We start from the raw sequence: 13538 nt of genomic DNA, 5'->3' as shown, positions 1-13538 counted from the left end.
TTCTTTTTCTGTCCCATGCCTGGTTTTTTTTTAGTTCCTGGTTCACGATGCGATGGAAACCCACGTCGCGGAAGGGTTGAGGTTTTTCTGTTCCTTCCTTTTCTTGAACCAAACGGACAGCATAAAAACAAACCCCACATTCGTTAGCCCAAAAACATCGCGCGACTCATGGGGGTCGCGGCAACGATGGCGTTCTGGGGGGGCGACATTCTCGGCAGCCGGTTTTTGGCTGCCGGCCTTGTCAGGGTCGTTTGGCACGCGGTGGGATATGCGTTGGCGGCGGCAGGACGCAACCGCAGCGTGCCCGGGCGAAAGTAAACATCGTCAAACGATCCATAAATTTTCGGTTACCGCGTACGCCGCCAGGGGGGCCCAGGGGGGGGCCTTCGGAGCGAGGGGTGGATCCGGATTTTCCGGATGCGCCGCGCTAATTAAGTTGGAGGGAAGCGTGGGTGGGCGTTGGGGGTAACAAATGCAATTAACCGGCTGATATGAAGCTGCTGGCGACGGAAAGCAGGCGCGCGAGGAGATTTGGAAGGATTTCTGTCCGCACCGGGTCCCCGACCGCCCGGTTCCGGCTAGTTCGAGGATGAAAAATGTGGCAGCAAAATGTGTGAAAACAGCGTACAGCGAGCCTGTGAGCCACTTGTTTGTTATGGCTTTCCTTTGGTCGACAAGCAACTCGTGCGCTTCAGTTCAGGGTAGTTATTTTAAAAGCCATTTTGATAATGTGCTAATTTTAAGTGAAGAAATTATTAAATATTGGTGAAGCTTTTGATGAATGAGCTACGGAGCTTTTGAAGAATGAGCTCTGTTGAAGAACTCAGGAAACGAGTTCCCCATTTTGCCAACGTGAACGGTTGCCGTTTTTTATGGAAAACACAGAACGTATCGAATGTTTTCGAAAGATTGAGTTAGATTGAGGTACACTGGACAAAATCGTATCGGTAGAATGTTGCGCATTCCATTTAAGTCCATTTCGCCTAAAGATTATCTTTCAAGTAGAGTGTTAGCCGAAGCCTTCGTGTTTTGTAGTTTTAATAAATAAGCATGACTTACAGAAACTGCTTCCTAGAGAATTATTTTCGCAGTTTGTACAACAGTGAGTTGTAAGCATGGTCCCACATTTACACATCCGTTATCCGGTTATCGGTAAATATTGTTCAGGATCCAAAGAGAATTAGATTATGTTCTTTTTTTAAATATTGAACTGCATACATTCAAAATCTCTCTTTTTATTACTAAAATCTATCTTCGCTAAAATCGATCACGTTTGAGAGGTTACGTTGCTTGATACGTTTTGCTTGTCAAATGACGAGAAAGTAGGTTTTACTAACAGGCTATTGGCTGGAAAGTAAATATAAAACTAACGAGTAAATCATGCTATAACGAATACTTTATGCCATTAACTTCCAAAAAGCTACAAAATTTAAGGATCCATCACAAGTCCTCGAACTTCAATCGGATTTCATTGTCATGGTCAAACGCAGCATGCGATGTCAAACTTTGTGGAAACACCAATCAAAGGAATCGAACTATCGAAGTAGCCACCGGTGAGCCTCATGCGTGGAACACTTAATGCTTTGCACCGGACCCCAACCAAATCCGCTTGAGGGAGTCAACCCGATCCCACCCGCAAATCGAACCCGGATACGGTTAACGATCTCCGCCGTCGAAGCAGAAGACGACAACAACGCACAGAGAAACACCCGACGAGTTGGCGACCGAAAAAGATGACCCCCACTGATGACCGTGCGATCATCGTGGGTTTGGCGCAAAATCCTTTCACTTCCCGGCGAGCCGGGGTCCGCGAATCGGGAACCTGGGCCTGGGTCTCGAGGAGAAAGTGAAGTCGCGAGAAAGTAAACAAACCCACCCACCCACGGGCCACTTACCTTCGCATGATCGGGATCGGGAACGTGTAGCGGCAATCATCGGAGGCCCGAACCGGGATGGCGGCGGCCGCCGCTGCAGCATTCGCCGGAAGCATGGCGGCCGGCACCATGGTGGCCCCGAGCGGCAGCGTGGTGTAGGGAGGTGGCAGATGGCTGTGCAGTATGTCCGGGATGATCTCGAGGGCGGGCGGAGACCGGTGCGGGTGGCCCAGCAGTGCGCCCGGACCGGCCCCACCCGGGGGTTCGAGCGGGTGAATATGCTGCATCCGGTTCCGCGCCTGACGCCGTTCTCGACGCTCGCGCCGCCGATGCTCGCGCGTGCTAAACTCCGACCCGCCAGGACCCGCCATCGCGCTGCACCCCACCAACACTGGTGACAGTCCGTGGAGTAGGGCACCCGCCCCAGCACCACCGCCACCCCCTACGATACCGGCCATCCCGGTGGAAGTCAGGATCGGCACCGGAACCGGAACGGGAGCAGCGCAGGCGTCGGTTTGCGCCTCGGTTGACGTGTAGGTGCGACGCGGGGTCGTCCCCCCGGGCTCCTCGCCCTCCCCACCACCACCCAGCACTGTGGCCTCTTCGCACTGGGCCGCACTAGAAACTTGCACCGTATGCTCGAACGACGTATGCTTCACCTCACTGCCCCGCCCCGGGGAGCTTCCACTGACACCGGGCCCGACCCCTTTCGGCTCGGCCTCCCGCTCACTGACCACCATCACACTGCCAGAGCCACTGGCCACTTCCGTTTCCACTCCACCCGCTGCCCGGTAGCAGCTCACGATGCTGACGCCATCATCGACCGATCCCCGGTTCACCTGGATGGTCAGGGCCGCCGCCGACGAGGACGACGACGACGGGATATACACACTTGTCCGGCTCCCTTCGGTCCCGGCCACCACCGGGTCGGCCGCCGGAACGTTCAGACGCATCGCGCCGAGCTGACTGGTCGAGGATTGGCCGCCACCGCTCAGCTGCCGCTGCCAGGAACCGGAAACACCACACGTTTTCGACGTTACCGTTGCTACACCGCACTGTTGGGGAAAAGGCGATCATAAACCCATTTTAAAAACTGAGGAATATTTTCCTACAATAAACCTATGATCGATCCGAATTTTTAGCCCTCTGCGTTGCGTAGATTCCGAGAATTCATCAAAGTCGAAAGAGTGATAAACCCAACTTTTATCAACTACTTTAACGCGATCAATAGCAACAGCACACGCAAGTAAGAGGACGAAGACGAATCTGAGAAAACACTTTAACTAAAACGTAAAACTTTACCCTTCAACGGTTCAAATTAGATCTATGAGTTTACTGAAAAAAATCAACTTCGAACACTCTCTCTCTGTATTCAAATTCACTCTAACTTCCGAAACATGTCGAATTCTTTCGAGAATTTCCGCCCCTACTTCCGAAACGGGTTGTGTTCTGCCCAACCAATATACATACCGTTGTTACACCGTTCGTTCTTCGCACACAACTAAATCCGTCCAAACTGTTCCAAGAGCAGCGATGTCGAATTTCCCCTTCCTCGGTGCACGCCGCTGCGAGAGTGTGCGTTGGTAGCGATCGCGGTGTCGTAGTGTTAGTGTTGGCTACAAGGGCGCCAGAGGGAGCGAGCGAGACCGCCGGAGTGGGAGCGAGAGCTCCGCTATGTTGCGAGCTGCGATGTTTTGAAAAATGTAGGTCCGTCGATTGTTGGTGGTGTTGGTGAGGCTGAAGCATCGCGGAAATTATGCTCAACTCATTATGCTCGTTATTGTTTGCTCCGTCGGCGTCGCCGTCGGCGTTGTTGTTGTTGTCACTGTTGCAGGTACCCGGGTGGTTGTTGTGAGTGTTGATGCTCCAGCTGTTGCCGTTACTTTCGGCACTGCTGTCGCCTTCAGCCTTCAGCGGCTCAACCTGCTGTGTGGGTTAGAGAGAGAGAGAGAGAAGGTTAACAACAACAACCCATCGGATCTATCGACAGCTTTTTAACACGCACACACACGCGCCGTGCGCAGCATAATAGCACATAACTCTCTTGGGTCCAGCAAATCTCGCCCAGCATCGCCGCCGCGGTGAAAGGTGGCCGATCCAGCGGCGCCCTTCTCAACATCGGACAACGATTGTGCGCGCACCCCGAACCAAGGACTGGAGACGGACGGTGCCTGGGGCGGGTGAGGCACAGGCGCAACTCGAGTGGGCCGAAACAAGCCCTGCTTAGAGGGGGTCCCGGGGATGATCTACCCGGGCGCGAAGGGCGGTCCACCACCCATGTGACCCATTTATTGGTGCAGAAATGTGTTCCAGAGGCAGCACTTCGTTACTGTTCCGGAAGATTAATGGAACTTTAATCAACAAACGGTCACAATTGTGATTTTAGTCCAACACTAATGGGAAGTTTTGTGGATGCAAACATAATGTCATCGCCCCACTGGACAGTGGGTTCATCGCATACATCAACGACCTACGGTTCGTGTGGTCCGAAGTTGAGGAGTTTTGATTTATGTTATTATGTTGGGCGACGTTAATTTCTAGTTGGACAGCGTTACAGCTGATCTTGGCGCAGAAGAAACATCGCAGAGCATGCTAGGTCAATAACCCCTTAGTTTTTAAAATGAAGTATGAGATTTTTAACGTAAAATGGTTTCGCTTTTTACCATCACAATTTATCCCATTGTTTCCATGCGATAAGATTTGTCGAGGTCCTCAAAATATAGGTACTCTCTGCGAAACAATTTCTGTGGGCTTGGAAACAAAGAAAAAGTCTCTCGGGGATCGTATTCTTCGCATGAACAGAATTTGGAGTGCTTTACTTGGCTCTGGGATTCGCGATCGCGAATGCATGTAGATTGGATGCATGTAGTTGGATTCACCGTGAATAGAATCATTTCGAGTTTTCGTCGAATCCCGCAAAGCAAGATCACAATTTTGTCAAGAGGATCAGCTGTTTTGAAAACAGGATCAGGGTTTTGATAGGTGGATCAACAAGATTTGGTAAGTTAATCCGAAGAAAGATACTCATAGAGCAGATTAAGGCAAGTGCATAATCGCCTCGATCCGTCTGAAAGTTCATCTACTTGAAAACGTTCTTCAACGCATTGGTTTATTGATCTGTACCACATTCGTATGTACCCTAAGCTGTGCATCTAGGGTTCCAGTGTCAAGTAAAAAGGCGATCAAACTATTATCGTATTTCTTCAAACAATGTTTCGAAACATAAAAAATCATAATGAAGAAAATATAATTTAACATTTTTCCCAATAATGATGATTGTTTACTGTAAAAAAGCTAATGACCATTACCCATTCGTTGCCTGGGCGCTTCGCAAGAATCTCGATTATGATCGGGCGGCAGCGTCAAACCGAACCTCTCGGCTGCGCTCCACAAATCCGCTTCCCTTCGACCTGACGGCCTCAGCATCGCGTCCTGCTGCGCGGTTCTATTTTCCCATTCGATACGATCCACCGCCAGCCGCGGCGACATGGCGCGTCATTTGGCGCGAAACCGTTCCCGTTAGTCCCCGCCATCGATTGATGTCTGCGCACGGAACCTCTCGGGGTCTCGGGGAGGCCAACATAGGGCCAACATTGTACCGTTCGGTGATTCCGGTTGCGGTTGATTCGAACCAACCTCGACTAGCCGACTTAAGGCGCAATTTTAAGACCACAACCGTGCCGACCCCCAACAACGCTGAACAGTATGATTATTAATTTGCCACAAAGCCGCTGGCTGGTGGCTGGCTCGGTGCAAGTGACACACCCACCGTGGCTGTATTTGTGTATAATCTTCTATTTGTTTGCTTTCGAGGCCGGTTCCGGATCGAACCGACGTTCGTTCCGGCAGATTAGCCGATTAGAAAGAGTGTGAGCCCTTATGGTGTGGCCGATGGTGCCGATGATGGCCCGGTCCCTTTATTCCGTGTGCCCCGTGTCCGGCTTGTCCGGCAGGCCGTAGCAGCTGAGCAGCGGATTACTGGCCCCGGGCCGGCGATAAATCTGTGCGCAGTTAATTTACCGATGGCATTAGATGGCATTAGATGGCAGTGGCGTCTTTGTTGCTCTCTGATCTGACCCGGGCAGGGTTCTCGTGAGGGCTAATGCTTCGGACGAGAGCATACGATTCGCTTTTGAGCACCAGCCGGTACTTCCTATCGATTCCTAGCTCGGTGCTCGGTGTGCGCATCCGCATCCGGCCTCTCAGTTCACTTATCAGTCGCTCGTGTCTCGTTGGGTTTCGGTTTCTGGTGAAGTTCGTCCGCGAAGCAAGTTCACTGCCACTGTTCTGTTGGCACGCCACGGCTTGGCGCGATAACCGAGGCGAGGTCTAGAAATTAGTGTCAGACCTGAGGGCCGTGCCTTATCGATGGCGCGGTCTGCGGTACGTAATACGCGCACGAACTGCGTGGCTGGCTGCGTGCGTGACGCGTTCCGACGGATGCATTTCCGGGAACGACGGTCGAACGGTCATCGGTACCTACCGAAGTATTAAATCGAGTAATTGCAACGCAACAGAAAGCGAGGTCAGTAACTCGTCCACGTGTCGTCCAGCTCCCTGGGTGGTGGTGGCGACTCCCAAGATCGCCGCCCAAATTGTGTGGAGCTTTACGGTAACTTCAACACTGAACTCTCTCTCCAAAGTCCAACATCCATTTCACTTCGTCGCGAAAGGATCAACGCCAATTTAAGGGACTTTCTTGGGCCAGGTCGCTGTGATCTTCGCACACACGCCACAACCGGGACCCATAATTGGCCCGTATCTCGGGACTTCAATGACTCTCTCTGTCTCTCTCTCTCTCACTGTGGATCCGCCACCGATGAGCCCCGATTGAACGCTAATGAATGACACAAAACGGGAAACTAACCTGATAATCAGCCGGGTAGCTGTCAGCGACGGTCCCGGCCCAGGCCGTGGCTAGCGGGTCGAGGCCGAGCAGACTGAACGGCAGCGCTGACAGGGGCGGTGGCGGAGCATCCTCTGCCGCTGGTCGAGGTAATCGATGCCACCGGCCGACGAACGGAGCCTGCAAGGGAAGGTACTGCTGACGCTTCTCGCTGGCGCTGCCCTCCCCGGACGGCCACGGAGGATCTCCGGTGGCCCTCAGACTCAGTGCCGTTGTTGGGCCGAGTCCGTGGAAGCTTCGACTGCCGCTCGTTACCGGCGCCCCGTAATAGGGGTGACTTCTATTCCCACTATGCCAATCGGAGGCCCCGAATCCGAGCGACTCTACGCCGATGTCGGACCCGGGATCGCAGAAGTACGGATCGCTGTACCGATCGGCGCCCTCACCGAGCCTTGGTTTGGTCGCAGTTTGGCGGTTAGCTCGGTAACTCCACGCGGACAGACTTCGTCGCATCAGCGACTGCTGCTGCTGGCGGCGCTGCTCGTGGTTTGGCCTAGTTCCGAAGAAGCTGGTGCCATGCCGGTGCCGGTGCAGCGCCTCCGACTCGTCGGAGGAATCCGACTCCGACAGCGGATTATCGTACGGGGTCCACAGCATCGACGAGAGGGCTTCCTCCACGTCCGGCGGTTTCCGCTGGGTGCGCGACTGGAGTGGATTCATCGCGGCCTAGGATCTTGGAGCGACTTACGACTCTCCTTCAAACGCCAAGAGCTGGACTCCCATCAGCTCACGCGGACCGCCGACTCCGTGCCGAGGAACGTTCTATCACACGGCCCGTTCGTGGCTAATTGTTGGGGCATTGTCGACTTAAACACCGTTTCGGGTGTAGAGATTGTGCATTGTTTGCGCTCGCCCTTGTTCCTTACGGCCGGCCGGCAAGCTTTCCGGTTCTCTTCGGGTTCCTCGGGGCGCGCAGTTGTTGAATGTGAAGGAATTCAAATTAGATGATATTTATGTTTGTCCGCCGCACACTCGCCGTGCCGCAGACAGAAGTGAGGCAGCGAAAGAACCATTATCTGGGCCCCGGCCATCATTAGCATCCTTCCGTTCGCATCCGATCGACCCGAATGTTTGGCGGAGCTCTCGGAGCTTAGCAGCCAGGCTTATGACGGGCCTTCTCGATGATTATTTCATTCAGCTCCCCCCCGGGTACCCGGGTCCTAGGCCGGGACTCTCGTTTTTTTGCTCCACACGTTCTGGATGTTCTTCCGTTCCGTTCGGTTCTCGGTTCTGCAACGATTCTTCTTCGGGGCCTCCGTTGTCCGCGTCTTAGCCTCGTATCCTTTATTTTTCAATCTCCATTAACTCGCGGTTCACGCCGCGGTAGCATTCCCGTCCGCGGTGAAGACACCGCAGGAATGACACCATTTCAGCACCTCATGCGCAAGACGTAGACGCTGCTGTCCGCGACGGATGCTGCAGACGGATGATGCTGCGGCGACGCTGATTGAGAGACGGTGGCCTGCGAAGGAAAAACCGGTCAGAAAGTGGGAAGTGGAGAACGAAAATGAAAATATTAAACAACCCGGGTGCCCCGGCTTCCGTTTTTCCATTCCGTTTCCCGAACGCATGAATATGCATGCACGGGGCTATGCTAATGTGGTGGTTGTGGTCGGCCCGAATGAATATTAAGTTTGTTAATGAAAAATGATAATTCAACTGTTGGCCAGCCACCACCTCGTTTGTGTCGGTTCGTGCGGTTTTTATTCTCATTTTCCACACCACGCCGAGACCGAGGCCAATGCCACGATTATGATTTAGAGGTTTCAGCCTCCAACTCGGGTTCGGAGGATTCCAGCCGGGAAAAGGACCTGCGTTTTACCACAATTAGTAAAAATCTTTTAGCAAGACACATTCACGCGCGGCCTGTGGCCAATGCGGCCACAATAACATAATGCTCGCGCATAATCACCGAGAAAGTTATCAAACGCTCCGGGCGGTGGGACTCCATGGAAGTTTAATGGGGGGGCCAGCCTCAGATGGGGTTCAGAAGCACCACATCAAACTCGGTGCGTCGCGAGGAACAATGGCAGCGCCATTTGCATTCTACAGCCCAGAGTGAGTGCCCTCCACACGCTGCGCCTATGAGCCTTTTGCGCCCGATGAATTATGATCGGGGAGCGTACATAAACACGAACTTGGGCACAAAGCACCCGGGCACCGAGTTGACCCTGCGGGGGCCGGCTTCCGAAGTGCACCACTCCATGGTGGGGACGGGTTTTGTCAGGAAAATTCGATTTCACTAGGTCAACAGTTTTCTCCTCGGCACAAACCGACGCGCCTTTTCCCAGCATCCCGTCAGCACCGAACGTCGAACGTCGGCTCGACTCTCGGTGGTTTGTTCCGGTTTCCGGTTCACGAATAATGGCTTAAGGAACGCCGGGAGGTGCCCGAGTTTCCCGCCCGACTGTTGCAACGCAAGGCCCTTTGTGGCCGGAGCCCTTTTGTTGGAAGGCAACACGCTTTCGGGACGATAAATATTCAATTTGCAAACTCCGGCCAAAGACCGGCACACTGCTGCTGCTGCTGCTGCTGATTTGTGTACGAGTGTGTGCGAGAGAGGCCAAATTAAGTCCTTAATGCTTGTGTGGTTTTTGCTCAAACGATTTAATTCAAATCCTGCGCCGGCAAAAGAGGCACTCGGCTCCCGACACTCGAGCATAACGACAGCAGCATTCTTGCACCGAGTTCGTAAATAGGCACAAATAATGCGCACATCATCTATTTTGAAAATGGCCACCGAAGCGACGCGCCGTCCTTCGGTTGCATTGCGTCACGTGAACCGACGACGACGACGACGACAACGACGGCAGGCGTAATCTAATCCTCGTTCCGAATTCAGCATTCCATAAAGCATGAATGATGTATTAACTTCCGACCGGACCGATGGCCGGTGGTTTCTAAACACTCATTTACGCTGTGCGCGCCTCAGGTTCGGGGTTCGCGTTGGCCCCGACGGTCGCGCTTTCTATTTACACAACCTCGTGCCGCCAACTTTTGACCGTTAAATACTCCGAGCCGAGCCACACGCGAGCGTTCGCGCCCGCGCTTCGTTTTCCTTGAACTCCGCGCGGCCCTGCCCGTGGACGAGAATTCGATTGTTTGCCTTACCCTTTTCCTGTGTGCATTGTGCATTCCGTGCTACCGAGTCTTCATCGAGCATCGGCGTAGCGTTTCGTCGAGTGCGCGCGCAGCCCGAGCCGAGACACGAACCACGTTTCACGTTTTCAGCAGTCGGCAGCACACAACGACCAGCACGAAGGCTACCAAGGCCCAAAACGGATTCGTGGCCCCCGGATGACGATCTTCCGACTTAGACTTATCGACGGCGGACCTTTCGGTGCTCGGTCTAACAGCTACCGGAAGAACGCGGTGGTACATACTGCACTGGACGCGACACTGGGGGCATGTTTTCGCACTGTGTTACCCAGAAAGGACATCTCGTCAATCAAGTGGAACAGTACCAAAGCGGGCAGCATACCATTGCAACCAGCGCTCCAAGCAGAGACCGTGAAACAGATGGCCGCAGCAGGTTACGCCAACGTCGTCGTTCGACAGCAACTCCCAGCAGATTGGGCAGAGCGACTCGGCAAAGGGGACGGACGCGTGCTGCTCTTCTGGTGACGAACTTTCCAACATTACACGCCGGCAAACCAACTCACCTTTCGATGGAGAACTTTAAGCACACGTTTCTTTGAAATTTTGATTTCTTTCCAGACACTTCCAAAAGCGATGTTCTGCGGCACCCGAAAAAGATCTTAAAAGGTGCGTTCAGTGCGAAGCCTGCTTGCTTGAAACATAGACCACCATCAACGTCAACTTTGATCCGGTCTAGAACAGAATCAAATCACCCAAAACTTCGCTCGCAAGAAGGTAGGCACCGAAGAGCCAACCGAAAGTGCTTTCGAATTGCTGCGTCTTCCTGTGTTTCTTTTTAATGGACAACAAAGTGTCCGCTAATCTGTGGCGTAAAAGTGAGTGTCGCTCGTTCGCTCGTCGATTAGGTGGATTAATTTAGAGCATCGGTACTAATTACTCTCGGGGAAAGTTTCGCCCCAGTGGCCCAGGTGCCAAAGTGCCGCGCGCGTGTAATTGTTGTTGCTCTCGGGTGGCAGGACGAACGGAAAACTCTCTCTCAACGGGGCAGCGACAACAACAGCGCATCGCAAGGATCCAGGGATAAAAATTCCATTGCATCCCAGGCGTAGTAGGTCGCTTAGGTATTAGCGGCCCCAGGTCCCGGCAAAGCTGACCGTGAAGATTGGGTCCACGCGTCGAACACCGCCGCCAGGTGCGGACAGCTGATGCCGGGAGTGGAAAAGTTTTACTTTCTTTGCCACGCTTTCCTCGCTGCAATCGACAGCCAGGCGGTGAAAGCATTTTCCTGTCGAAAGTTGCACTTCGTCATGCGATCCTTTTTGCAGCAAGCGCCGCACTGCAGGACCTTAATCATTCTTTCGTGTTTTGAACGACTTCCGATGTAGTCGTACACGGGTGGAAGTACCACTTCTTCGACCCACATCGTCCGCCAGCCCTTCGAGGGCCGGTTCCGATTTAGCTCCGAGCAAAATGTCGCGCACCTTGGTGCTGGTGGCGCACCACTTTCCTTGTATTATTCAACCTAACCTGCCGGTCTGTCTAAAGGCTAAATTAAAAGGAACAACGTTTAACAAGTTGTAGCGTTAAAGTTGAAAAGTTGCACCATGTCGCGCCGAATTCAAGTGTCGATTTAATGGTGTTTCAGTGGCCGGCTCAGACGACCGGTCGACTCAAAACGGGGCGCTCTACGTTCGCCGTTACACGCCGGGGTCAAGGAAAACTTTCCTTCAATTAGCATGAATTATGGACGCACCGAGTTTCGAAGGACATTTTCTGTTTGCCATTTTTTTCTTCTTCTTTTACTTCTCTATTCAAGGAACGTTTTCTTTCCGCCGAACACCGCCGGGTCTTGTTTTTCCCAAGTCGTTTCGCCCAGCCACCCCCCCGAGGCCATCCGGTCTATTATGAAAATCGTTTGGCACTCGATTTTCGGAGCCACACAAAAGCAGTTCGCGAAAAGGGATGGAAATGGATTCGCCATTGTGTTCGCTCGGCTCGGCGCGAAGAAAAGTTGTGGCCCCGTTGTTTCGAACCAATCGAGAGTTTGAGTTAAGGAACCGCTCCGAACCGCCCGAAGAAGCAATCGGATGGCGGTAAGTCGGGGCCCTCACGTTGTTGCGGTCGTCTGCGTCAGTCAACTTCTGGTCGCTCCTGCCAGTCCCCAGGCGGAGACGAAGTAAATGTAATTTTAAAGCAAATTTAATTCATCCACTGTTGACACGAACACACCACCGCCGGAGGGTCCGGTGTTGTTGTTGGGCCGTGTTACGTGAAAGTTGTCTTCATTTTCGTTGGCTTTTTGCAACGAACACAACAGTTTAGGCCGTAATGTTTGTTTTATTGTATTGCAAACTTTTTACTTTAATTTCACAAACGAAGTTTTTTAATTCATAACGCACACAAACAAAAATACGAGTGACTCCTTAAAAGTAAAATTCGATTCAGTTAAGTACTCCCGGTACTCCTCAAATTTGAAGTAATCGTTGCTGTGGCACTGGACTGGACCTTTGACGAATACTAGCCGGCAAAACGAAGAGCACGATCATGCTGTAACTAAGCATCAAGCATAATAACCAAATTATGCGCGAAGGTTAATAATTTTTAACGATGATACCGAATGGGGCGCAATACGATGATCCGATACGGTGATACCTCGCTAACCTAGATCTGAGACCCCGAATACTACAGCTCTCGTTGCTCGCAGAAACCTAGTTTTGGGCCGTTCCGTAATCCGATCACGTCCGTGCCCGCCCCAAGGACGGCAAGGAGTCGTTTTTCTATGACGTATCGAAATTCGGTTCCATTCTCCGTGCCGACTGTTTTTCGTGCTCGGGATCTTCCTTGGGGTCTGTTTTGTGGCCTGTGCCTTGTGAATCATTCTGCCCGCCTGCCTGGCAAGCGATCCACCCGACGAAAGTTACCCATTTGCAGCTTACCTAAAGATGATAATGTTAATCCGATTAAAGTCGCTGCAAAAGGCAAAGGGCACAGGGTCGGGCGCGCGTGCTGTAGCTTTCCGGCCGATCCTTGCCACAGGTTCAGGTGACGTTCGTTTGCTCGCAGTACTTTTTGCTCTCTTCAACGTCACCGGGAACCGAGAGCGAATGTGAAAAACGTCGGAACACCGGAAGGCCTTCGGAGGTCGCGAAGCAAAAAAGATTCGAATCAGCTTCGTCCCAAACATAATGGCTAAGCTGTGTTGCGGAAATTGAGTTAAACATTCTCGCCGCGCCCGGTGCGGCGACCCAGAAAGCCTGCACGGCGTACGCTAACGATCGTATCAGAAGTAATGGCTGCCCCACAGATCATGGCCGGCAGGCTGGCAGGGATGGCGCGTCTTATGGCCGTCGACCATGTGTCGGGCATGGTAATGGACCAATCCGACTTGGGCTGCAGCCTACGGCCGGAGCCTTTCGGAGCACACAAACATACGTGGGACGAGCACACGTACGGACGGAGTACGGGTCCGGGAGTGGTGATGAGTGTGCCATGATTAAGACATCGCTTACCGTCATCAGTACACACGCCGATAGCGAATCTCTTTCAGCGGCTCGTCTTTTTGCCACTCCGAGAATTGGGGCTAGCGAAATGGGCTCGCCGTCGGCCTGAAGATGCTCGCTGATAGGCGAACCGGAAAGAGCGCCAAGGGAGCTTTTAAG

General features: G+C 52.8%; 1 protein-coding gene across 1 annotated transcript in view; it reads right to left on the bottom strand.

The window, feature by feature from the left end:
• LOC131215776 (uncharacterized) overlaps nucleotides 1-7440 on the bottom strand; it is a 96828-nt gene extending 89388 nt beyond the window's left edge. The window contains exons 1-4 of the mRNA XM_058210173.1: nucleotides 6742-7440; nucleotides 3640-3797; nucleotides 3345-3375; nucleotides 1896-2929 (exon numbers count right to left, since the gene is read on the bottom strand). Coding sequence (XP_058066156.1) covers nucleotides 1896-2929; nucleotides 3345-3375; nucleotides 3640-3797; nucleotides 6742-7440 — 1922 coding nt within the window. The remainder of the gene's footprint in view (nucleotides 1-1895; nucleotides 2930-3344; nucleotides 3376-3639; nucleotides 3798-6741) is intronic.
• Nucleotides 7441-13538: the final 6098 nt, after the last annotated feature.

This window comes from Anopheles bellator, chromosome 1, assembly GCF_943735745.2.
Source record: "Anopheles bellator chromosome 1, idAnoBellAS_SP24_06.2, whole genome shotgun sequence".
NCBI classification, from domain to species: domain Eukaryota; kingdom Metazoa; phylum Arthropoda; class Insecta; order Diptera; family Culicidae; genus Anopheles; species Anopheles bellator.
This window is presented reverse-complemented; position numbering and strand designations above follow the sequence as displayed.